Source organism: Mastacembelus armatus, chromosome 22 (genome assembly GCF_900324485.2).
Source record: "Mastacembelus armatus chromosome 22, fMasArm1.2, whole genome shotgun sequence".
Lineage (NCBI taxonomy): Eukaryota > Metazoa > Chordata > Actinopteri > Synbranchiformes > Mastacembelidae > Mastacembelus > Mastacembelus armatus.
Genome location: NC_046654.1, coordinates 19,725,034 through 19,752,311, shown reverse-complemented (window position 1 = coordinate 19,752,311; position 27,278 = coordinate 19,725,034). Strand labels below are relative to the sequence as shown.

General features: G+C 43.8%; 1 protein-coding gene across 1 annotated transcript in view; it reads left to right on the top strand.

Annotated features, from left to right (window-relative positions):
• Positions 1-27,278, top strand: part of atp10d (ATPase phospholipid transporting 10D) — an 81,420-nt gene that overhangs the window by 43,062 nt on the left and 11,080 nt on the right. Inside the window, exons 9-18 of the mRNA XM_026308073.1 lie at positions 2,597-2,849; positions 5,691-5,908; positions 10,683-10,874; positions 15,284-15,944; positions 16,084-16,196; positions 16,425-16,551; positions 16,646-16,830; positions 17,448-17,748; positions 26,136-26,212; positions 26,568-26,693. Coding sequence (XP_026163858.1) covers positions 2,597-2,849; positions 5,691-5,908; positions 10,683-10,874; positions 15,284-15,944; positions 16,084-16,196; positions 16,425-16,551; positions 16,646-16,830; positions 17,448-17,748; positions 26,136-26,212; positions 26,568-26,693 — 2,253 coding nt within the window. The remainder of the gene's footprint in view (positions 1-2,596; positions 2,850-5,690; positions 5,909-10,682; positions 10,875-15,283; positions 15,945-16,083; positions 16,197-16,424; positions 16,552-16,645; positions 16,831-17,447; positions 17,749-26,135; positions 26,213-26,567; positions 26,694-27,278) is intronic.

Genomic DNA, 27,278 nt, shown 5'->3' with positions numbered 1-27,278 from the left:
TGGAGACGCCACTCCCCCGGAAGAGGTGCCGTTCGAGAGAGGGAATCCACGAGCTGGTTCCGCTCTCCTGGTAGGTATATTGCCTGCAGGCTGGACAGACGTGGGGTTGCCCACACTAAAAGGTCCCACGACACCTTCAGAAGTCATGCAGACCTGGTGTCCCCCTAATGATTGATGTGATAGACGGTCAAGGTGTTGTCCGACCGTATAAGTACATGTCTTCCTCTCAGGTAAGGCATAAAATGCTTGAGAGCCATATGCACAGCCTGCAGCTCCAACACATTGATATGGTTGGTGTGTTCCCCTATAGGCCACTGCCCCTGTGCTGTCCTGTGTTGCCACACCACTCCCCATCCTGTGGGGCAGGCATCTGTAGTCACAATTTCCCTTCAGGACACGACAGTGCTCATAGGAACACCCCTGGACATGTAGGTCTTGCTCCGCCCAGGAGCTACGGCATGGAGACACTGCCCCGATACCTGGAGCTTCCGACTCCTGTGAAGCTTGGCATCTAGCCGGAAGCTGTTCAGCCATCTCTGAAGGGGGTGCAGAGACAGCAAGCCCAGAGGAACAATGTGTGAGATCGAGGTCAGTTTGCCCAGAAGACACACGAATGTAGAGCAGTGACCTACCCCGTCTGAATCGACGGAGCAGGAGAAGGATGTTGCCCACCTGATGTGGTGCTGGGCGAGCCATCATGGAGATTGTGTCCAAGGCCATTCCGATGAAAGCCATACCTGACGGCGAGTCTGGACTAGTAATGACATCATCCGACCCAGCTCACACGTCAACAGGGCAAAAGCCTGCAATGCTGCATTGCTAAGCGCAGAAGCAGAAGCAGTGGCAGTGCTGTCCTGTAAAGAGGCCGATAAGGCAAACATAAGGTGCGCCAGTGAATTGCCAAGATGGCCAGCATGTGCACCGGCATTATAGGCCCTTGTCAGATGGTCATCCGTGAATTGATACTGGGGTCGTGGGCACCGGACAGTTGAGCGTAGTGCCTCTGCAGGTGTCACAATGAGGAAGGCGACAGGTGGCTCAACTGCAGGCATGTGCGCCAAGCCCACCTCTGCTGCATTGTGCATGGACGCCAGGACTTGACCATTGGCTGACAGCCGTGACCGGGCTCCGGGGTCCCTCCAGCAGGCATGTACTCCTTCAGGTATTCCCTGGAAGGGGGAACAACAAAAGCCGTAGGGGCCCGTCCACGCCTGAAGAAGGCGCTAGGTGGGGCCAAGTCAGCTTGCTGCGGGACTTCTATCTGCAACTGCTCCAGGGCCATGCACATGAGGCACTGAAAGTGAAAGCGAAAGTGAAAGTGACTTAACTGGCCAAGTATGGTGACCCATACTCGGAATTTGTGCTCTGCATTTAACCCAATCCCAAGTACACAAACACCCGGGGCAGTGGGCAGCCAATGCTGCGGTGCCCGGGGAGCAGTTGGGGGTCCGGTGCCGACTCCCTATTCATTAGGCCACGACGGGGAGGCCAGACCTGCTGCTACTGCTGGAGGGACAGTATGTTTGAGCTAAGAACATAGATCTCATCTCAGGCTGAGGCGGGCTGAGGCGGCACGTACGTCCTTGTCGATGCAACAGCACACAAAGGAAAAAATACAACTGCCAAAAACTGGGAGCGGGGAGCGCGAACGCTGCCTTCACCAGCAGAGGCTCAAGCTACTTTCTTAAAGAAAGACAGAAAACAACTACTCAAGTCTCTGTTACTACCAAACAGAAAACGACTACGGCATTTTGACCGCAGCGAACAAACACAGAAAGTGGGAGCGGGGAGCGCGAACACTACCATCACCTACTGATGCTCAGGTTACTACCGAACAGAAAACAACAGCGGTGTTTCGACCGCAGCGAACAAATGGTGCTGAAAACACAGAAAGTGGGAGCGAGGAGCGTGAACGCTACCGCCACCAATAAATACTCAAGTCTCCGTTACTACCAAACAGAAAACAACTACGGCGTTTCGACCACAGCGGAAAAGCGCAACACTTATCACAGCCAGCTGGGAAAAGGGGGCACAATGCCCCCGCTACCAGCCGGCTTCCTGGTTAACGTGAAAGCTTAAGAGCATTAGCACTGTGGCTGGGGAAAAAGGAAGCGCACGCCGTATAAACCAGCAAGGGTAAAAACCAGATATATAACCACATACCTGAGGTCCAGAAAACCCATAGCTCCTGGAGGGCGGAATTCCGCTTCTCCGACTGATGGGGTCACAGAGCTACCTACAACTGTCAAGGAGTGTGTCGCTTGCTATGCAAGAAAAGGGGAAAAGAGCCTCGGATGACGCCGGAATATATATATATCACCTCTGGGGGTCATCCAGGGTCACAGGTGACTTGTTTGGTATAATTACTCGAACTGCGCATGCGAGAAGGGAACATTCAGTGCTTGCAGCACCGCCCCCTGGCGGTCAGGAAGGATGAAATAGAACCATATTTTTAATTAATTTATGTGTATGCTTACATGGTATCTTAACTGAGCCTCCTCAGTTAACAGTTTTAGGAGTCAGTTTACAGTGTTTGAAGTACTTGCCATATCCTTAAATGCATCATGTAGAGTTATATTAATTTTCCACCCAACAGGTCCTGATCCCTATTTCACTATATGTGTCCATTGAAATTGTGAAACTGGGCCAAATCTACTTCATCCACAATGACTTAGCTCTGTACAATGAGCAGATGAACTCCAGAATCCAGTGCCGTGCCCTCAACATCACTGAAGAACTTGGTCAAGTCCAGTACCTGTTCTCTGATAAGACAGGAACTCTGACAGAGAACAATATGGTGTTCCGCCGCTGCAGTATCTATGGGGTTGACTATCCTCATGAAGAAAATGGTAAGAGCTGACTGCTAGAATGTTTTCTATTTCCTTTACCTGTGCTTCATTGCAGTACAGTAAAGTGTATAAACCTGTAATGTGTTCTCTTTCTTTAATATGATGTTTTCTCCATGGTGGCATGCTAGCAAAATTGTTGTCCTTATGAAAGCTGAGTTCTGCAGAGCAAGATACTGGCTATGTTTGAAATAAGTCACTACTCACTACGATGCAGCCTATAGTCGTCTATACAGGACAGTGTGTTCACCAAAATGGATAGAATCAAAATATAGTAATAAAGCAAAGAAATTAAGTAAAAAAAACATACACTAAACAGTTAACTCAATACAAAGTGGAACATTTAGATTGGACATTTTACATAGTTAACAGAAGTATAGATGCTCTGCAGTAATTTTCTCATTTGTAAAATGCAAAGCTTTGCATTGCAGGATGTTTAGGAGGAGGTACTGCGATCAATTGGCTCCACATTCAGACAAAATAGAAGGAAAAGCACAAGGTAGAGTGTGTATCCAATATAAACTGTTAAATAAATCTAACACAAAGAAACTAGAAAACCAAATCTGATTAACTGATGATAGAGGTCCAGTTTTATAAGCTCTCCAGACCAGCCATCCAAGTGAACCTCATTTGCTGATGACCGCTGTACAGCCTGCTCCTAAGAACATAGCAAAAACACAGATGGGCCAAATCAAGATTCGAACAATGTATTGCTTGTCTGTACAATCAAAACTGACGTAACGACTGACGAGTAATTGAACTCCAGTTTTGTATTTTTTGATGGGAAATTATGTTTAATAGGCGGCAGACATTATCTCCATAATACAGTACCTTCCAGAAATTAATCCAGTCTGATTCGGGTGTATAATTTGGATGGTTATCTTATTAACGCATCTGGCTAAAACCACTCATCAGGAGTTTCCCAGTACTATTTTTCAATACTATGTTAAACAGTGTCTTAATAAATGCAGGCTCATCTTCATTGGGTACGTATCCATTCATCAAGGATACTTCTAAATCATCGATTAGTCCATTATCTAAGATATATCTTCCCTTTATGTCTTTGTGCAATGAAGTTTTTATGAAATTCATTTGTCTATGACAGTATGAGTATGGAGACAGAAAGTGATGAGAAGAGTAATATACTTTGACTTCTCATGTTCTACATCAGGTAGGTGGGTTTCTTGTAGAAATGCTATCTGACAATTAACTTGTTTTAACTAGCTTAATCTTAATCTTTTTCTTATTTTGGTTTATGGAGACCCCTCACATTATAACTTACAATTTTTAATGTAACTATTAATTACTGAATTCAAATTATGTTTTGATACTCCAATACTGACAGTAGGGGGGAAAGATGGGGAGCAGAGGTTAACACTATTACGTAGATTTTAAAAGATAGGACCAAGCAGCCGAGTAGTCATTTGAATTCCCCACAAGAAAAAGATAAGTTTCAATTCATACTAATTCCAAATATGTGAAATGAAAGTGATAAGGTATGGTGTTAGTGGGGCCCATAATGTACTTTAAGGAACATTTCCGGGTAAGTGAATTCACTTCGGGTTGCAAGCCTGTTGCGCTGTGTGCGCTGTATAGCTCGTTTACGAATTAGCAACAGACTAGCTTAAGTCTAACACATCTAAACTAACTAAACTCTCTAAACAATTCATTAACTGCAACATATTTCTGTACTAGTCAAGTACCTTTCTATTTTGTCCGGTATTTCTTATTTCCAGCACTTGTTAGCCTACCAGTTAGCTTAGCTAGCTAGTAGCATGGCTTCTCCCTCAGGGTCTGTTAGCTGTCCAACAGCAGCTCTGGAGCAGCCCAGAGAATTAGCCCGGGTGACGGTCCGACTAAAGCATATTCCTAAGCAGAAGCCTACAGCTCATCACCTGCCTGTTCTAACTGATTTTCCCTGCTCAGCGCCACACTCCTGAGAAACCAACTGATAAATAGCGATTCCATACTCAGAAATGTGAAGTTAGAGACTCCATTGACTATAGTCAAATGTATTACTGGGGCCAGAGCGGGCAACATCGAGTCAAATTTTAAACTGTTGGCTAAGGCTGATCATAAATATGGTAAAATTGTTATTCACTTTGGCAGCAGTCACTAAAAATAATATTGAGTCGGTGTGTAACTTTGCTAAAACAATGTTGGACTCCATAATTTTCTCTGGACCCCTCCCCAGTCTGACCAGTGATGACATGTTTAGCCGCATGTCGTTATTCCTTTGCTGGCTTCCTAGGCAATTGGGCCACTTTCTGGGGAAAACCCGGTCTGGTAGCAAGGGACGGCATCCATCCCACCTTGGATGGTGTGGCTGTCATGTCTAGAAATCTGGTCGTAGACAGGTTATAAAATCAGAACAAATAAAATAAAATCAAACAAAAACTCTTTGTTTTTTTGCAAGAGGACATTTCCTTTATAACATCAATGATGCAGAACACATTTCAAAGGCAACTCCATGTCGCACAGTCAGAAATGTGACCATTGCGCTCAAACGTCTGCTGTACAGCTTTGTTGTCTTCCCCAGTCATAGACCCACGCGTCTTATCAAAGACAAAATTACAGGTATCATTACAAGCAACAATTTGCATGTTCAGCCTGTAGCTTTGACACTTTATGTACAAATCAATTTGTATATTTTAGAGTTTCCAGGCGTGATTGGCTGCATAGATGGGCCCTGTCGTGGCTCCCTCAGTAAATGAAGAAGAACAAGAATACTTTATCAATCCCCAAGGGGAAATTCAATTGTCACAACAGAGGGGGTGGGTGGGGGTTGTTTGTGCGTGTGTGTGTATTATTGTTCTTTATGTCTTGTTCTGTGTTTGTGTTCAGCACGGCGACTGGAGATGTATGGGCCAGAAAAGACTGAGGCAGCTGGACGCTCTGTGGCTCTGAAGTCTAGCTTTAGTGGTAAATCTTTGAGCTGTCGCTCTCTCAGCTGCAACTACAGCTCTGTATCTCTACACACGCTCACTGCTGAATCAGAAGAACAGGAGAACCAACTTTCCAATCATATCCAGACCAGGACTTGTGTGTTATGTGGCTGCATGGTAAGACACAACATTGGACAGTTATAAGTCTTTTGTTCTTAAGGCTCAGCATGTTACGCCCCTTTTTCATAATTTTGGAGTCACTAGCGTTATATGGCAGTCTTGCCTCAATTTAAGATAATATATTGCAGAAAAAGCTGCAGACTACAAGCTGCAGGTAATGAAGTATCCAGCTGAAACAGTTCGGAGTGAGTGTTGGCATTCAGACAAGGCAAGAGATGAGACAGACTTGCTGTTTCATCTCCCCACTCATCAACATTAAATGGCAGAGGTGTTTAGTGTTACTTGACACGATTAATGAATTTCGTAATGCACTTCTGCTTGTTATGCCTAACCTACGTTCTTCATAGGCTAATTTGGACTATAATTAATATAATTAGAAATGTGACTTAGACACCAAAGCGACTTATGTTTTTTCCTTTTCAACAAGCCTGTTTTGCTAAGATTGACTTATATTCCGGTGTGATTTATAGTCTAGATAATACGGTAAAAATTAACAATGAGAAAAAGTTAGTACTTCTTAAAACGCAGTGCCCAAAATACAAACATAATTGCACAGTTGACTACAGAATGTTTCCTGACTATCTGTGTGTTATTTCATTATTATTGTATTCACAAAAGAACAAATTTTTGATACTAGAACAGATGACCTGACTTTCGTATGGTTTTCTGAATGATTCTTTTTTCAGGACCAGTGTTATGCAATCCATTTTAACAAAAAGAACTGTATTATCTAGACTATAAGTGGCACCGGAGTATAAGTTGTTTTTAGCAAAAACAGCCTTGTTGAACAGAAAAATGTTACTATTGTGTCTGGTATGGCTTACATATCCAATATTGAGAGTTGGTTGCAACTCATGCAGCCTAATTTGTTCTGAAAGGTGATTTTTTTTAAATGGTTTATACCCAACTGATAACCAATGATTTGCTGAAAATAAGTATCAGAAAATTGTCTTGTCTTAAATTGAATATTTAAAGGCAAACAAGTGTAATAGGTGAAGACACATAAAAACATGCAAAGTTATGAAAATCTCATTTAAAAATATCAAATATAATGATTTGCGTTTTCTCCAAAATTCTATTGACTGCAGAGGTCAATGAGCACAACTTTTGAGAGCATCTGGAAGTATAATGTGGCTTAGAATTGGTTTAAACTAATGCAGTCTTTTCAAGATATTCAGTAAAAACTGCAAATGAAGGGCTTCATGTATATCTGATTGGTTGTAAGTGGAATAAAACACACAAAAACTCCCTTTCAATAGAATATAAATTAGGTTTAGCTTGTTATTTAAATGTTTTAAGATGGTTAGTTAAAGTACTTCTACAACACAGTCAAAGAGTAATAACTAGGAACTGACTGATTCTTAAAGCAGAAAAGCATGAAGGTCAGTAGTACAGTAGTGAAGAGGGATTAATGCCACTTCAACCAGATGCTGTGTCTTCAAGCCCTTTAGATCTGACAGATAAAAATTGCTGACCTTCCACTCTGAAGAATATACATTGCTAAGACACTGTCACACATTAATCCCCAAACCTGGAGATGTGACAGACGGCCTGATCCCTGCATACTGAAACTGGCTTTTCCTCCGGAAAAGCTGAAGGAGGTGTCTAGGGAGAGGGAAGTCTGGGCATCCCTGCTTAGACCACTGTCCCTGCGATCCAGCCCTGGATAAGCTGCAGAAAAAGGAATGGAAAAAAAATACCCCAGGACCAACATTCCTCTTTCCTCAACAAGTAAAGTTCAATTGAATCTAATGGACAGAATTATATTAACAAACATTAAGTAAATTGTTGCACCATGTTGCCTGAAATGTTTCTCTTAAGCCTGAATCAATTAGATTTTTAATGTCTAAATGTTTAATTGTCTAAACTAACCACTCTAAGAAAGACTGCTAGAGCCACCCTCCGGTTAAAACTGTACCCTAAACTCATTTTGAAGTGTCCTAAAAGTCACATTATTTTGCACAAACTCAACTTACTAGTATTGCTACAAAGTATTGTTTAGGATGTGTGCTTATTTATCTATTAGTTGTGCTTACAATTAATTGCTATTTGTGTATTTGATTCATATTTATCTGATCGTGTGTTGCAAAGGACTTTTAACATTTATATCATGTTGTTTGAAGTATGTGTGGTTTGTGAAATGTTATTGTTGTAAATTCTTTACAGAATGATTTTAATGGTGTTTTTAAAGACTTGTCAAGGACAGCAACTTCTCCCAGAGAGCAAATGTGAAGTCCAATCAAAATGCCATGTTGGAGTCAGTTGAGCTCAAACCAATCAGATCCTGCTGCTGGTGGCTCCCCACACCCCAAATGTGGCTGGATACAAAAAGACTGACCAGGACAAATAAAAAGGGCTTTTCCATACACACACATGCCAGCTCACACTTCTGTGCACTTTCCTGTTTTCCACTTTTGCAAAGAGAGACAAAGAAACTTCTGAGAATAGAGGCCCTTACTTTATACATTAGACAAAATGATAAGCCACGCCCTCCTTAAATTTTTTTTCGCATTTTGCAGTTAAACACGTTTTGTTTAAAGTTTAGTGTTACATATACAGGCGGACACAGAGGTAAGTGAAGTCCTTCAGAAGTTTTATTAACACAGAGAGCACGCTGGTCAGGGAAATGGAAAACCTGGTACAAACGGAAAACAAAGGGATACATAAACTGGACAAACGGAAAACCGAGGAAACAGGAACAGGAGAAACGTGGTTAATCGTTTTTGATCGTGGGAGTAAGGTCCATGTCGTCTTAACGAGATCGGACAAGGAGAGGAGTGTGGGGAGTGCTTTTATGCGTGGCTGGATGACTGTGGTGATGAGGTGCAGGTGATCGCGGTGAGGACTCAGGTGAAATGGACTGTGCTGATTGTCTGAGGAGGGAGCCTGGCCGAACCGTGACAGTACCCCCCTCTCCACGGCCCGCTCCTGAGGGCCGAACCCCCTCTCCACGGCCTCGTCGAAGTGGAGACTGTGGAAGCGGCTGCTGTGGCTGCGGTGGCTCTGGGGGCCGTGGTAGCGGCTGCTGATGCTGCGGCGGTGGTGGCTCTGGGGACCATGGTAGCGGCTGCTGATGCTGCGGCGGTGGCGGCTCTGGGGACCGTGGTAGCGGCCGCTGCTGCTGCTGATGCTGCGGTGGCGGCAGCTCTGGGGACCGTGGTAGCGGCTGTTGTGGCGGCGGTGGCTCTGGGGACCGTGGTAGCCCGGGAGGCTGGGTCTGCACGGGAAGCACTGGAAGCTCGGGAGGCTCCGGCGGTGGCGTCTGCTGCTGCGGCTAGGGAAGCTCCGGCGGCGGCGTCTGCTGCTGCGGTTCGGGAAGCTCCGGTGGCGGCGTCTGCTGCTGTGGCTCGGGAAGATCCGGTGGTGGCGTCTGCTGCTGTGGCTGCTGCGGGAAACTCGGGAAACGGAGGAGGCGACTCAAGGAACTCTGGCGGCGGCCGCTGAGGGTCAGGACACTCAGGTAGCAGCTGGTGCTGTGATCCGGACGACCCCGAAGACCCTGGTCCCGAGGACTCCGAAGGCAATGGCCCGGATGGCTCTGGCTCTGGCGGCTGAAGAGGCTCTGGCTCTGGCGGCTGAAGAGACGCTGAGGACTCTGGAGACTGAGGGACTGGAGACTGATTAGTTTGTCTCCTCCGACGGCGGTGGAGAAGATGGCGGTGGAGAAGACGGCAGTGGAGGATACGGCTGTGGAGAAGACGGCTGTGGCTGGAGGAACTGCGAGTTGGACCGGGAAGTAGATGACTGTAAGGCTGGCTGCTGAAACAGAGCGAAGGAGTTTCTTATTTCCCAGGCTTCGTCGATGTGAGTGAACCAACCCAAACATTGCTCTAGGACCGACCTGATAGCAGCCAGGCGATAGAGGATCAGGTCGGTCCCCTCCTTCGTCATGTATCCTGACGGGTTCAAGAAAATCTGAGTCATCGCGGTACAGACATTGAACAGATCCTTATAGCACAGGGCGTCCTGGATTGTGCGTGACAGGACCAGCAATGCCCGGGAAATCAGTCGTTCCTCCTCCGAGGTGTCCACCAACTCGGGAACGGGTTCAGGGGTGCTCATCCTGTTCGTCGGTGTAGGGTCCGATCTTCTGTTACATATACAGGCGGACACAGAGGTAAGTGAAGTCCTTCAGAAGTTTTATTAACACAGGGAGCACGCTGGTCAAGGAAATGGAAAACCTGGTACAAACGGAAAACATTGGGATACATAAACTGGACAAACGGAAAACCGAGGAAACGGGAACAGGAGGATCGTGGTTAATCGTTTTTGATCATGGGAGTAAGGTCCATGTCGTGTTAACGAGATCGGACAAGGAGAGGAGTGTGGGGAGTGCTTTTATGCGTGGCTGGATGACTCTGGTGATGAGGTGCAGGTGATCGCGGAGGACTCAGGTGAAATGGATTGTGCTGATTGTCTGAGGAGGGAGCCTGGCCGAACCGTGACATACACTCACAGAATCATAAGTTGAGTTTTTGTTTTGAGAATCCCTTCCTTAAGATATGAAGATTTATATTAATGAATATGTTATCATTAACGTGTTAACCTGTTAAAATATTTTTACGAGATATTCATATTCATAAAGTAGACTCATAATCACTACAAATCTGAAGTCAGATTTCCATCCTCCCACCATTCTAAATGTATGTAACGGCATTTAGTGAACTTTGCTGTCCATCCAAATAACTGTATTTTTTTTCTTTTGGGTTCTCTAATTTTTTCATGCTGTAGCCATGATGCATAAGCTCCTGCTGCTTCTTTGTCTGTTTAGGCGAGGGAGGTGGTGCCAGACCCTGAGCTGGTGAAGAAGTTAAATTGGCTTTCCTCTCCTGTGCTGCCTCTCAGCGAGGACTCCTCTGACACTCCATCCAGCTTGGAGTTCACCTATATCACTGACTTCTTCCTGGCTCTGGCTATCTGTAACAGTGTTGTGGTCTCATCTCCCAGCCAGCCTCGACACATGGTAAGCAAAGAATGTCAGCGTTCTTGTCGTTCTACTCTAGATATTGACTCAGTTACAAACCTTTTAGTCTAGGGGAAAAGGATGTAACATAGGACAGCATGAGTAAAATTTTATAGAAATTTCTTGTGTGTCGGACACAGTCAAGGCATACAAACAATTACTTAAAAGAAAACTAAGTACAAACTAAAAACAATAACAAAACACAAGTTGCTATCCTACTCCAGGTACTAGAAATTAACAAAAGAGAACCTAACAGAGTTAGTCACTAGGTCTAACAGAGTCAGTTTAGTTGTATAAAACAGAAAAACATGATTCTATTACAAAGGATGGTTAACAAACCTGATAACAAAGGTTTGGATCTACACTGTAAAACAGGAAGCAGGGGTGGAAAGTAACAAATTTTATTTACTCATGTTTCTGTAATTGAGTAAGTTTTTTGTGTACTTTTTGAAATCTGCAATTTTACTTTTACTTAAGCATATATATTTTTAAGTATTGTACTCTGGTATATTTCAAATCACATTCGTTACTGAGTAAAAAAGAAATAATAAAAAAATGCTGAACCGGAAACTAGTGTAGTGTTTCCAGAGCATATTTAACCCTCAGGGGTCAGCGAATGCGCCAGCGCGTTTTGTGGCATGTAACACTGAAACAAACTTAAATTACTCTATCACTTTTCATCGTACAGATAAGAGCAATACATCATTCAAATCTGTAAAGGGTCTAGTTTTATTTGTATGTACTCATAATAACGACAAAATGCTGTGCTTTTGTAAAATAAAGAAAGCAAACAGGGTGCGCTCTCTGTCTTCTCTCTCTCTGTCACTTGTCTTCAGACACATAAATAAAACAACCTCAATCTCAGCGAATAAAAATGGGAAATATATGTATAGAAAGCTTAAAATGTCTTCTTTTAAATGAAACAATGAAAAGTCGAAAGGAGCGGTACATTTTCTCCTGTCTCACCTCATTATAGCTAATTCAGTTCAATTCAATTCAATTTTATTTGTATAGCGCCAAATCACAATACAAATCATCTCAAGACACTTTACAAAAACTAAAACTAAAAACCCAACAAATCCCTTATGAGCAAGCACTTGGCGACAGTGGAGAGGAAAAAACTCCCTTTAACGGAAGAAAAAAGACGGCCATCTGCCTCGACCGGTTGGGGTGAGTGGATAGAGCAGAGAGAAGAACAGCAACAATAAACAACAAATAGACACTGCAGGTTGGTGGAGCCAGTAACTGCACATCAGCGATATACAGCTCCAGGACCAGGGACACCTGCAGAAGATACAGAGAGGGAGGACAGAGAGAGAGGGAGAGAGCACAAACTAGAGGAGAGAGAGAGCACAAGGTTAGTGACATTCAGTGGTGTGAGGTGGGAGGAGAGGAAGAGAGGGGAGGGGAGGGGAAGGGATGGGGGAGGGGTTAGGGTAGGGGAGCTCAGTGCACCAATGAACCTCGGGCAGTCTAGGCCTATAGCAGCATAACTAAGGGATGGTTCAGGGTTGCCTGAAGCCAGCCCTAACTATATGCTTTGTCAAAGAGGAAGGTTTTAAGTCTAACCTTAAAAGTACAGAGAGTGTCTGCCTCCTGAACCCAGTCTGGGAGCTGGTTCCATAGAAGAGGAGCTTGATCGCTAAAGGCTCTGCCTCCTATTCTACTTTTGGAAACTCTGGGAACCGCAAGTAGACCTGCACTCTGACAGCGAAGTTCTACTGGGATAATATGGTACTATGAGGTCTTTAAGGTATGAAGGAGCTTGATCATGAAGGGATTTGTATGTGAGAAGAAGGATTTTAAATTCTACTAGATTTTACAGCGAGCCAATGAAGAGAAGCTAATATAGGAGAAATATGATCTCTCTTGCTAGTTCCTGTCAGGACTCTGGCTGCAGCATTCGGGATTAACTCAAGGCTTTTTATGGAGATACTGGGTAGGAATACAAGGCTAGTAATCTAATTTTGGCAATGTTGCGCAGGTGAAAGAATGCAGTTCTAGAGATTTGTTTTATGTGTGAGTTAAAGGACATGCCCTGGCCAAAAATAACTCCAAGGTTTTTCACAGTAGTGCTGGAGGCCAGGGCTATGCCATCTGAAGTCGCTATCATTTTAGAAAAGCTATTTCTGAGGTTTCTAGGCCCAAATACAATAACTTCTGTTTTCTCTGAATTTAAAAGTAGAAAGTTACTGGTCATCCAGGCCTTTATGTCAATTAGACACACTTGAAGTCTGGGTAACTGGTTTGTGTTATCAGGTTTCATAGATAGGCACAGCTGAGTGTAATCTGCATAGCAGTGGTAATTAATAGAGTGCTTCCTAATAACATTGCCTAAAGGAAGCATGGTGAAGCAAGGTGAACAGAATCGGTTCTAGCATAGAACCTTGTGGAACTCCATAACTAACATTTGTGCACGAGGAAGGTTCATCATGGACATGAACAAACTGGAATCTGTCTGATAAATATGACTGGAACCATTTTAATGCTGTTCCTCTGATACCAATCACATGCTCTAGTCTCTGTAATAAGATGCTGTGGTCAATAGTGTCAAATGCAGCACTAAGGTCTAGCAGGACAAGTATAGAAACGAGTCCATTATCTGAGGCTAAGAGAAGATCGTTGGTGACTTTTAACAGTGCTTTTTCTGTACTATGATGTGCTCTAAATCCTGATTGAAAATCTTCAAATAGTTCATTTCTGTGTAAGTGGTCTGATAGCTCCTTAGCAACAACTTTTTCAAGGATTTTATAAATAAATGGTAGGTTGGATATTGGTCTACAATTAGCCATGGCTCCTGGATCAAGACTAGGCTTTTTGAGTAAGGGTTTGATTACTGTAGTCTTAAAAGCCTGTGGTTCGTAGCCTGATACTAGAGATAAATTTACCAAGTCTAATAAAGATGAGTTCATTAAAGGCAGGGTGTCTTTAAGCAGTCATTGTTCTTATTTTCCTCCATTAGTGATGAATAGTATGCAGTTCTGGCTTTACGGAGAGCTTTTTTATATGTTAATAGACTGTTTTTCCAGGCTAGATAAAATTCTTCTAAATCCACTTCCTTTCCAGCCTTCATGATGCCTGCTTTAAGGTATGAATATATAAATTGTACCATGGGGCTAATCTCCTCTGATTCACTAACTTCTTTTTCAGAGGGGCCACAGTAGGCTACAGCACTGTCAACAACATAATCAATTTGGTAGGGAGTAGGATTGAGGCAGCTGCCCTCCACTGTGTTGGCACATGGCATAGATGTAAATAAAGATGGAATCAGTTTCTTAAATTTATTAACAGCATTGTCAGATAAACATCTACTGTAGTGGGATTTTCTTCCAAATGCTGCATGATCCATTATCTTAAATTCAAAAGTTATTAAAGAATGATCTGACAAAATAGGATTTGAGGGGAAAAACTATTAAATGTTCAGTTTCGATGCCATAGGTCAGAACAAGATCAAGGGTGTGATTGAAACAGTGGGTGGGATCCATCCATTTTCTATACTCCCTTATTCCTTAACCAGGGCCACGGGGATCTGCTGGAGGCTATCCCAGCTCTCTTCCGTGTGGAAGGCAGGAGTACACCCTGGACAGATCATGAATGAAACCAATTGAATCTAATATTGAATTAAATGCAGTGCTGAGACTATTATTTTCAACATCTACATGAATGTTAAAATCTCCCACTATAATGACTTTATCTGAACTAAGCACTAAATCAGACAGTAAGTTTGAAAGTTGAGGCTGTAAGGAAACTGCAGAGAAGCGTTTTAGACTGAGTCTCTGCGTCCCGGTCCCCACTCTGGATTGTCAAACTTTAGGTTGGCTAATAAACTCGGCCAGATTTCTAGAGATGAGAGCTACACCATCCAAAGTGGGATGGATGCCGTCCCTCGCTACCAGACCGGGTTTTCCCCAGAAAGTGGCCCAATTGTCTATGAAGCCCACATCGTTTGCTGGACATCACCTAGACAGCCAGTGATGGAACGATGACATGCGGCTAAACATGTCATCACTGGTCAGATTCGGGAGGGGTCCAAAGAAAATTACGGAATCCAACATTGTTTTGGCAAAATTACACATTGACTCAACATTAATTTTAGTGACCTCCGATTGGCGTAATCGGGTGTCCGTGCTGCCGACGTGAATAACAATTTTACCATATTTATACATACATTTGTACACATATTGAATTATCAGAGTAGTATCTATGTAGTGACCATACAGCACAGCTGTATTTAATTCGTCAACATTTCAGTCCCATTAAAGACAAAATGTTTGATTCTGTTAATGTGTTAACTATTTCATCATATTTGATCAGTATTACACACTGATCAGTTCAGGTCAGAAGATATTATACAAAAAAAGATATATATACATTTTTGTTTGTTTGTTTTGTTTTTTTGTTGTCTGCAGGTGCTTGAAGCAGGAACACCTTTGAGATCCCTGGAAGAAATCAAATTGATGTTCCAGAGATTAAGCTTCACCCCATTCTCAGACCTGTCCACCCTCTCCCCTTCCCAGATTAAAGGCAGCCCTCGCACCTTTACCTGGGGGAAGACTGACTCTGTTACCTTCTCCACACCCCCTAATAGCAATACAGAGTCAGAACAAGACCAAGAATGCAACCTTAAATCATTTAATATGAGGCGTAGGCTGGACTTGTCTGCCAAAGGGAACAGAACACATACAGGGCAGGTGAAGGGCAAGGCCATACAGGTTGATATCGGGGATATAAATACAAACTGTGACTGTACGAAGCAGAATGTGGAGGACCTGACCAGAGATGTGGGCACTGATGATGAATTACTCTATGAGGCAGAAAGTCCAGATGAGGCAGCGCTGGTCCATGCAGCCCGGGTATATCGCTGTACCTTGAGAGGACGCTCTGCAGAAAGCCTGCTGGTGGATCTGCCAGGAATTGGTTCTCTGACTGTTCAGCTGCTTCACATCCTACCCTTTGACTCCAACAGGAAGAGGATGTCAGTGGTCATCCGCCACCCACTCACAGGACAAGTGGTGGTTTACACCAAGGGTGCTGACTCTGTCATAATGGACCTTGCTCAGACACCTAAAGGTAATTAATAAAAGAATATAAATGAAAAACTAGGGCATACAGTTCTGAACAATTTATGATTCCTTTTTGGTTCAAGGCCAGATAATAATATTACCAGCAAGTTTTGTCTGTTTCGCTGCAACTTGTTTTTCTCTCTTAGGTGCAGGTGCAGAGCAGGCTCAGGATATATATAGTCACATCAGAGAGCAAACCCAAAAACATTTAGATAGCTATGCCAGAGAAGGCCTCCGCACACTCTGCATTGCTAAAAAGGTAATGTTTCAGAAAGGTGACAGAAAAAAGCTTTGTACATTATTAAAAATATAAACTTTACAAACCTTACAGCCTTACACTTTTTCAACACAAAATACACACACAAATGCTGTACCTTTCACTGCTTTCAGAAGTTATTCAACTCTACCTAAAAATGAACTTGTCCACTCATCTATGTTAGCAGATGTGTGTGTTATTTAGTAACTGTGTATTGTGTGTCTGGAGTAGGTTCTAGAAGAGGAGGAGTATGAAGTGTGGCTGAAGAAACAGCTGCTGGCAGAGAGCAGCATAGAGAACAGAGAGGAGCTGATGCTGGAGTCATCTCAGAGTCTGGAGACTAACCTAACCCTTCTGGGTAGCTGCTCACTCTGGCTTATAAACGGACCATTCACTTATCAGAGCAGGCAACAGTAGTACTTAGTGTTTTGTCTCTGTGTCTGTATGTCCAGGTACCACAGGGATTGTAGACAGATTGCAAGAGGAGGTCCCAGAGACGATTGAAGCCCTTCAGCGGGCTGGGATCAAAGTCTGGGTCCTCACTGGAGACAAACAGGAAACAGCCATCAACATTGCATATTCCTGTAAACTCCTCTGTCCCAGTGACCAATTGCTGACAGCAAGCTGTAGAAGCAAGGTCAGTGGCTACGTGAGACTAGCTCCATTAGGCTTATTTGTAGATGTTGAGATGTTTATCTTTAGTGTGAGGTTTGTTTTTGCATTGCCTTTTCCCTTGTTGTTTTTACTTGGTACATTGTCATTTACTGCTGTCATTATGCAAGTGCTAAAGACGTAGTACAAAGTTGTGGATGTGGTTTGCAATGCAGCTTAATAACATAGCAATTTCACAAAGCCAAAATTTATTGGGATCAGACATAATGGAAAGTGTGTAAATCAGTAAAATCTATAATTAAGACATGAAAGAGAGTAGTAGTGTAGTAATGTAGTGTTGATTTTGCTTGCAAATGACACAAAAAATGTAGGAGAAATGTGTTTCTCCCCAACAGCATACATGTATAGTAATACAAGTCGGTATGTTCCTTTGAATCTGATTAAAGTGCTCAAAGAGTGGTCAGGAGCAGTACCCAGTAGTCAGTGAGATAACTTTTTCCAAAACATATGCACAGGAAAGATTACTATCTTCAGGCCCACCTGTGTGAAAACAAATATTGGCATTATTTGCAAAATTATCGTGATATTGTGATATGTAAATGCAACACTTATGACAATATTAATGGATTTCTTTTTCTCCAGGATGCCTGTGCAGCTTTACTTGAGGAGCTCAAACTGGAAGTGCAGTGTGGGAAAGACAGTTTGACTGAACCAACTGCAGCAGGGAATCAGGAGAAATCCTTTTCAAACAGCATGGCCAGCTTTGTTCTGGTCATAGATGGCCAAACAGTAGAGTGGGCCTTGCAAGAGGAGCTGAACAACGACTTCATAGAGCTGAGCTGTAGGTGCAAGGCAATAATCTGCTGCAGGTCCACTCCACGGCAGAAGAGCCAGGTGGTTCAGCTGATTCGGAACCAGCTTGGTGTAACTACACTTGCTGTGGGTAAGAACACAACCTGTAGGTATGGCTGTAGGCCAATAATAGCCGGATTTTTAGAGATGAGAGCCGCACCATCCAAAGTGGGATGGATGCTGTCCCTCGCTACCAGACCGGGTTTTCCACAGAACGTGGCCCAATTGTCCATGAAGCCCACATTGTTTGCTGGACACCACCTTAGACAGCCAGCGAGGGAACGACGACATGCGGCTAAACAATGTTTTCTGCACATCACTGGTCAGATTGGGGAGGGGTCCAGAGAAAATTAGGCTAGCTGACTTTTGTTAAAAGGTGCAGAGCCGCACTTCCAAATCAGTGATCCTCGCCTCCAAAGCTACCAGAACCTTACACTTATTACAGGTATCATTATCACTATAGGAGGCAGAGGAATAACTAAACATGTGGCACACCGAGCAGGAGAGGGAGAAAGAGGGAGAAGCCATGCCAACTAAGCTAACTGGCAAGCTAGCGAGCGCTAAGTCTGAAAATATCAATAAATACCGGTCCCATGTTCCCATGTTTCAACCAGTCAGTCACTCCAATTTTCTAGTTTCTCTGCCAGCATCACCTGTGAGCCAGTCAGCGGCTACTGTTTTCGCATCAGAGTCACCAATTCCACAGCCATAGTCATTAGCTCCACAGTTACAATCATCAGTCTCACAGTCTGGTCCTCCATTTAGAGTCATCAAACTCACAGTCCAGTCCACAGCCACAGCCTCCAGTCTCCCAGCCAGCCTCTCCAGAGTTCCAACCAGCAGTTCCAGTGAGCCAGCCGTTAGCACCTGCTTCCACGTCAGAGTCTTCAGCGTCCGCAATAGAGGAGAAATTCATATGGGGTCTCCTCGAGGATCTTGTATCAGTAATTGAAGTCTCTCAGGACTATAAGAACATAATCTGTTTGTGACGGGGTCATAATAACAACAAAACGCTGTGCTTTTTTTAAATAAAGAAAGCCGACAGGGTGCGCTCTCGGCCTTTTCTGTCTCTGCCATTTCTCTTCAAAGACGCGTAAATAAAACAACCAGAATCTCAGCGAATACTTGGCTCATAAAAATAAAAATTATATGGCTAGAAAGCTTGAAATGTTTTCTTTTAAGTGAAACAATTCAAGTTGAAAACAAATCATCACTTTTTATTTAATCCGTATGAACGTAAGGAGAAGTCCGTTTTTTCCTGTCTCACCTAATTACAGGTAATGCGGTCCCGCCTTGTACACTGTCCACTGTTCACATGTAAATAATCTCAGGTGAACCAGGTAAATATGTGCACACCCCCGAGAAATGACACAAAATATCAAACTTCATCATAGAATTTACTCACTTTTTCGCTGCGTTTGGATGATGGCGCGTTACGCACGTGACTAAGCGCTCCTTATATTCCACACAGAGACAAATAGTTTAGCTTGTCCTCAGAGTAAAAACACTGATTTTAACTCAAATGAGGATCGTTTGGCTCCTCATTGTTTTGTATTGTGCTGCACTAATCCCCTCCCATCTACATTGACTGAAAGGCTCATTATGCGCGTCTTTTGTGTTCTCAGGTAAATCACATGACTATTTATCCTCAGACACACCCTCTTGCATATGGCCTTTCTGGACAAAAAGTGTCTTAGAAAATTTAAATCAGTGTATTGTTTACTGTGAATGTGTGAACAAGATGACATTCACAGCACTCTGAAGTAAACACTTTAGCCTACAACATGCAGGTCTCCAAGGTCTTGTGAACCAATGTTCTGTTTGTGTTTTATGGTCTTATTTCAGTGAGTAAAAAATTGTAGTTTTTCACTAACCATGCATAAACACTTTTTTCTCAAAAACACAATCATGTATAAACTTGCTGCTCACATATTATTGTAGCCAATTTTGTGCTGATTACAGTGTTATCAGACTTTAGACATTAATATGTTTAAAAGACACTGAAAAAAGCACAAATGTCAGGACATGTCAAAATTTGTCCAGGCCTCCAAAACCCCCTCAGACCCCAGAGGGTTAACTTGCTGGTATGGTCTTTCATAGAATTGATCCAGGCGAGAGCACGGTGGTCTGTTTCCAGGTCGAATTCTTGTCCCAGGAGATAGTAACGCAGACTCTCGAGAGCCCACTTGATAGCGAGACCCTCCTTCTCTACTGCCGAATACCGTGTCTCTCTGGGTAGCAACTTCCGACTCAGGTATGGGATAGGTCGCTCTTCCCTCGGATCTCCTTGAATCAATACTGCTCCCAAACCAACTTCTGAGACATCCACCTGGACCCGAAACCGTCCTCAACACTGGAGAGGAACACAGGTAGGTTTTCAAGGTTGAGAATGCCGTTTCACATTCTTCCGTCCAAACCACTGGGTTCTTCTGATTCTTGGTCGTCAGAGCAGTAAGAGGTACAGCTATGGTTGCAAACTGAGGGACAAACCTCCGGTACCAACCAGCGAGACCCAGGAAGGATCGCACTTCCTTCTTGTTCGAGGACGAGGGCATTTCTGGATAGCTTCTACCTTATCCTTTTGAGGTCGCACCTCGCCTTTTTCCAACTGGTATCCCAGGTATCGGGTTTCTTCTCTGGCCCACTCACATTTGCCAGGGTTCAGGGTTAGTCCTGCTTCTTGGATCTTTCCTAGGACCTTCCTCAGGTGCCTAATATGTTCTGTCCAGCTATGACTAAAGATCACTACGTCATCCAAGTAAGCTGCACTGTATTCCTCACAACCTTGCAACACACTATCCATTAGTCTCTGGAACGTAGCAGGTGCTCCATGTAATCCAAATGGCATCATTGTGAACTGAAACAAACCAGCAGGTGTACGGAATGCAGTATATGGTCTGCTCGAGGGATCTAATGGTACTTGCCAATATCTCTTACACAGATCTAGGGTGGTGATATATCGGGCAGAACCAATTCTTTCCAGGAGGTCCATCAATTTGTGGCATCGGATACGCATCAAACTCTGAGATGGAGTTAAGCTTCCTGAAGTCAACACAGATGCGCACGGATCCATCTTTCTTCATCACCATGACCACTGGAGAGCACCATTCCGATCTTGATGGTTCGATAACTCCTAAGGCTAGCATAGCGTCTACCTCTTGTCGGAGCTGTCCAATTAATTGTTGTGGTACTCTGTAAGGTTGCTGTCTAATAGGTTGGTTATTCTTCCGTCTAATCCCATGTTCTATTAAAGTTGTCTTCCCAGGTCGAGGATCAAAAAGAGGAAGCATCTGCTGGAACAACTGATGAAGCTCCGCAGCATGGTCAGAGGGAAGATGAGAGAGTATTGGCTTTGTAGTCTCCATCACTACACTCGGGCCCAAATCCTCTTCTTCTTCCGCTCTCACTTCTTGGACCATAGCAGCTATGTCCACTGGAGGGGAGCTCGGTCACTCCAAGTCTTAGCTAACAGGTCCAATGGACCTTGAACATCCCATCCATAAAGGAGTTCAAATGGGGAGAAACCAGTAGAAGCTTGTGGGACTTCTCTGTATGCAAATAAGACGAAAGGTAACCACCGGTCCCAATCTTTTCCTGTGTCATCTACAAACTTTTGGAGCATGCGTTTAAGCGTTCAACTAGCCCATCAGTTTGAGGATGGTAGGGGGATGTTTTAATAGCTGATATGCCGAGTTGTTGGTGAAACAACTGCAGCAGGCGGGATGTGAAATTTGCATCCTGATCAGTTAGTATTTCATCAGGAATACCTACTCGTGAAAATAATTGAACTAGGGCATGGAGAATAGTTGGAGTAGTGATGGAACGGAGCGGAAAAGCCTCAGGGTATCTGGTCGCATAATCGCACACCACCAAGATGTACTGGTGACCCCGAGCACTTTTTACCAAAGGACCTACTATATCCATGGCAACCCTCCGAAAAGGAGTATGGATAATGGGGAGTGGATAGAGGCTAGCCCTGTCAGTTACGCAAACTGGACACGTCTTCTGACAGGTGGGACACTTGGCACAGTGTTCCTGAATGTCCCTGTACATTCCAGGCCAATAGAAACGTGCTACGACACGCAAGAATGTTTTATGCCGTGCCAAATGACCTGCCCAGGGTACAGTGTGAGCTAAATGCATCACTAATGGCCAACAGCCGAAAGGAACAACCAAGCGATTGTAATTGTCACTACGCCAATACAATACCCCATTTTCCATAACAACTTGTTCTTTTCCTATCACATTAGCCTTAGCATTAGCTTTGTCTGACAGTTTTTTTAAACAGAAAGGTTAAAGAATCATCCTGTTTCTGCAGATCAGCAGTGTTTTCAGGCACATCCCATACAGTATCAACTTTCAGTTTTTTCAGGTCTTATTTGTCATTAATTTTTTTTCAAATCGCCGTTGGCGTCTGGACTTTCTAAGACCCTTAGTACCCACTTCACATACACTATCGTCTAAATCAGGTAAAGGTTGCAGCCCTGATTTAGGTCTAGTGATTACAGGCCCTGAAACAACCCCACTCTTATCCTCCCCTATGTTACTAGCTTGTAGAAGATTCATTAGGACAGGAAAGTCAGTTCCGAGTACCAAATCTAATGGCAGATTCTCTGCCACTGCTACAGTTAACAGGTAAGATTGTTCATCAATTTCGACAATAATTTCAGTTTGTGGATATGCATGTTTGTCCCCATGTACACACACAACATTAGTTTTTACACCATAGTCTATACATCCTACTGGAATCAAGTCTTTTTTTCACCAGTGATGTAAAACTTCCACTGTCTAACAGTGCTGTCACTTTTTGTCCATTTACCGTAACAGTTCTTTGAGTGTCCCTTCAGGTGTTCTCACCGAGGCTTTCTTCGCCTCGAGGTACATAACAGGCACCAGTCAGTTTATCCTTACGTAAAGGACATACGTAACAGCCTGGCTGCTGACAATAGTGACAAATCAACGGCTTACCCGAGGAGTGCAGGGTGGTCGATGGTCCAATATGTCCCTGCGGATCCTGACGGACCTCCCCCTTACCGGATCGAGCCGATGCTGGTTGCTGTTTAGGTCGAGGTGATGTGTTGAACCGGCCGCTTCCTCCTCGTCGGGCGTTCTGGTATCACAGACCCAGCTTCGCTGCCATGAGTCCGTTCTCAGGCTCCTGCTCCTTCACCCAGGTCCTGACGTCTGAAGGTAAGATGTAGAGTAGCTGTTCCAGGATGATGAGCTCCCCGATCTCTTCCTTGGAAAGCTGCTCCGGATGGATCCAACGCCGGTAAATACTCCGAAGTCGATGATAGGTCTCTGTAGGTGTTTCTCCGGCTGGCACAGTGGTCAACCTGAATCGCTGTCTATATGTTTCAGGTGATATGTCAAATTTTGCCAGTAACACTGCTTTCAGGCATTTGTAACCGTGTGCTTCGTCTTCGTCCATTGCTGTGTAAGCCTCGAGTGCCTTTCCAGACGGAAGTGGGACTAGATGGCATGACCACTCCGCTTCTGGCCATTTCCAAGTCTTTGCAATACGGTCGAACCGTAACAAATAATTATCCATATCTTCTCCATCCTGATATGGTGGAATTCTTGGTTCAACAGCGTATGGCCTCCACTCCACTGCTGACTGGATCTCTGGCTCTCTCGTTTCCTCATCTGTTCCGATCGTACTGGTATGGATTGGTGAAACTGTCCCGACTCTGAACTGCTGTCGTCAGTTGTCTGATACTGGTGCTGTGATATCATCCCTTTTTGCCGTGGCGCCGGGGTGGGTAGCTCAAAGCACGGGCTATCCGCCATCACAGTACCTGGAGTTGCCACTGCTGGTCTGGCTGTGGACAGAGAGGAGCGTAATTGCCGCAGCTCGTCTAACAGGCCTTCCTCCCTTCTTTGTTGACCGGACAGGAAGTCTCTCATTAACGTAAGTAGTTCGTTAGACGTCACTGATGTTGTTGGAACCAAACTGGGCTCTTCCTGCTCATCCTCTGTATGCCAGTTTGCACCATCCTTCTCTTCATCAGAAGGCTCTCCTCGTGCCGCCATCTTCTGAGAGCGTAGCCCTGTCCGCAGCTTACCTGGACGAATTGCTCGCTTACGGCTTGCCATCCCACCACTGCCACCAAATGTGACAGGGTCCTATCCAAAAGAACCTTGGCAGAGTCCGTAGCTTTTATATGTTGAAAGTTTTATTGCAATTGTCCTTGTCAGGTACAGCAAACAAAGCAAAGTATTCTTCTATAATATCCATGCAAAGAATAACAAGAAGTCTGTCAGCAATCCTTCCTTTTTGTTTGTAGCAAAAACTCAGTTAGAAACATTCACCATTTGTGACGTACAGTCGATCGTTCAGCACATATAACCTACAGCTTGTCCAACTCTCTTCCACCACACTTTCTCAATGGAATGAGGCGTCTTTTAAGGCCTCTAACCCTCTGACGTCATATCCCATACTGATTAGGTGGGGCTATATATACCCGGAACTCATGTTTGCTCTGGTTGGAACAGGAAATTCAGGAATGGAATGTATGCGAATGTTTGATCTTATGGAAATATTGGATAAATAGAACGACAAGTGTGCACCCTTGAAGCCTATGTGGAATGTTGGTGATTGGTGAGAAAATTATGGCAAAGGTAAGTTTATAATTGCAATGTTCATATATGTGTGAATAAGTGTAAATGTGCTCAATGACTGAAATTTATGCTATGTATTTGGGCTATGGTTGTTCCTGTTGGCTTAGTGACGGTCCACTCCGTTCCATTGTTATCGCATTGCCCTGGAACGAGAGTTTCTACAAACCCCTCACTTTGTAACTGCAAAGAAGGTGAGTCAGTTGGTCACGTTCTCTTCTACCGTCAGGACCCTCTTCGAGGATTATGAGATCTTGGGGGTGCCCCTAGAGACCGCCACGTCACACTGCCTCTCTCAATTCTCTCGCCCTGCATCTAGGGGGTTCCAGTCGACTTTTCCAGAGCCACAGTCGGAGCCACAGCCAGAGTTTCCACAGCCACAGTCTCCAGTCAGCCTATCACAGCCCCTAGAACCGTCTCTTCCGGAGCCACAGCCACCAGAGCCACATCTCCCAGAACCAAATATTCCAGAACCACAGTCAGGGTTTCCAGAGCCACAGTCAGAGATTCCAGAGTCCATGTCAGAAATCCTAAGTCCACGGTTTGAATCTCCAAGCCCACAGTCTGACTCTCCAGCCAGTCTGTCACAGTATCCAGTCCACAAACCACTGCTTCCAGAGCCACAGCAGACCCTCAGTCTCCAAGTCCACAGCTCGAATCACCAGTCCAACCGTCTCGGTTTCTAAGCACAGAGTCTTTGCCCATGTCAAAGCTCATGCCTTCACTCTCTCAGGTCCAGTCTCCGACACCTCTACTAGTTCTGTCTTAAGTGCTCGGATCTCAGTGTGCCAACGAAGACACTCCCACTAAGGGTCCATTCCTGTTCATCAAGTTGGACCATCCTAGTGGACTGGTTATTGAGACTGGTGCTGCTCATGCCCCAAGTCATGCCAGTGGTATGGTCATCAGAGGATGACAGTACAGGGACAGTACAGGGTGAATGACAGTACAGGGTACTGTCATTATCCTGGTCATGGACTTCCTGTAATGAGACTTTTAGTTTGGTTGTGTTTCCTGTTTCATCTGGTCTTGTCCCAGGTAGCTATGTTATGATTATTAGTTTCACCTGCGTCTTATCTGGCTTGTGTGTCCGCCGTGTGTGTCTGTTTGTGTGTAGTCTCAGGCAACAAGGGGATAAGCCTGTACAATCACGGTCTTGCCTGCACTGTCATGGTCATTGCCTTCACCACAGTTATTACTACCACACCAAGTTGGACACCTTCATTATCTGAACTGCTGTATCAGTTTTGGACTACCTGCCTTATGCACTGGCTGTGACTCACAAACTTTGTCATTTTAAATATGTACTCTTACGTCTGTCTGCTGTCTGCATTTGGGTTTGCCTGTCTCAGCCCTGCCTGACAGTAGGCAAACCACTTGGGCGGCAGTTATTATTAGATCGGGAAACTGTTCGACAAAACAAAGACTTAAACTACTGACTGGATTGGGCAAACTGTTCTCGTATAATAAATATGATTTCAAGTCAATGTCAGTATACAGTATATTATACAATATGTTTATCACATTTTACAACAATGCCCATTGTATAATGACAAATTTAGGTCTAAAATTAAAAAGGTTCATATGAGTGAATGAGTAATGGTACAACTGGAGATTTTATTAGATGGTGCTAGACTAAATCTTTAGCATTCATAAAGTCTATTGGTGACCTCAACAATTTTTATCATAAGGAGTTGTAGACCTGGATCCCTGAATCTAGTGTTGAACATACTGAAAGGATCATGTTAGTAGTAGAAGAGTAAATGTAGAGTAGTGTAAGTTTTATCTTCAAACAGCTGCAAGGAATGCTACGTACATACCTCTAAACATGATGGCCAATTAAACATTTTCCTTTTTTAGGGGATGGAGCCAATGATGTGAGCATGATTCAGATGGCTGATGTGGGCATTGGGATATCTGGCCAGGAGGGTATGCAGGTAATAACCACTAGCATCATCCTAACAGAACACTTACCAAAATCACACAGGCTTATAAATTTCATGGTTAGGTTTTCTTCATATTTGTTTCCCTCAGTCTGGCAAGGATTGAGTGACATGAAGCTGAAAGTTAGAAAGAAGACAGTTTATGGTCATTTTAGGGATCTGTGTGATATTATAGACATTGTAATATTATAGTATCCTTTGCCCTTAGGAATTAATAGGTAAAAGTCCATACTTTTTTCTTTTGTTTAACATGATTTCTTTTTTAATTAAACCTGTTGTAAGTGAAGCGGTTAGAACATACAGTAGCTGTGCCTTCTTTTTCTAATCAGTTCCATTTATTGTTCTACAGGCTGTGATGTCCAGTGATTTTGCAATCTCCAGGTTTAAACACCTAAGGAAGCTGCTGCTTGTTCATGGCCACTGGTGTTATGCTCGTCTTGCAAATATGGTCCTCTATTTCATCTACAAAAATGTGGTGAGGTTTGATTATTTGTGGTAGTCATGGCCGAACATTGGTTATGCAAAGACTTGCACAGCAGTGTACCACACAGTGGACGGTTTTGTATAATAAAAATCTAATTTCCTATCAGTTTAGTAGCTTTAAATGTTTCTCTGCACTATTTTTGGTCTCTTGATTTGCATACAGTAGTCAATGTAGACTTGTGGCAAGATGTTTTCTACACCTATACGTAATGACTGTGTGTGGTGATGTAACTTATTTAATACCTATGTGTAGACTAGACTACCCTCACTGTCATTAATTTTCAGTTATTTGTCTACTTTTTTTTAGTCCTCTGTGTTCATCTTTCATTCATAAGGTTGAATCATAAATTTTATCCTTGTAAGCAGCAGCCACTTACATACTCTGTACCATTCACTGCTTTTAGAAAGATGAAGAAAAAGGAAAGATGGACTAGTCTCTGCCCAGAAATGAAACCACCCATCTATGTTAGCATATGTGTGTTATTTAGTAACACAACTGTGTGTTGTGTATCTGGAGCAGGTTTTAAAAGAGGAATATGGCGTATTTTCTGTGTCAATCTTATGGTTTATATGAGAT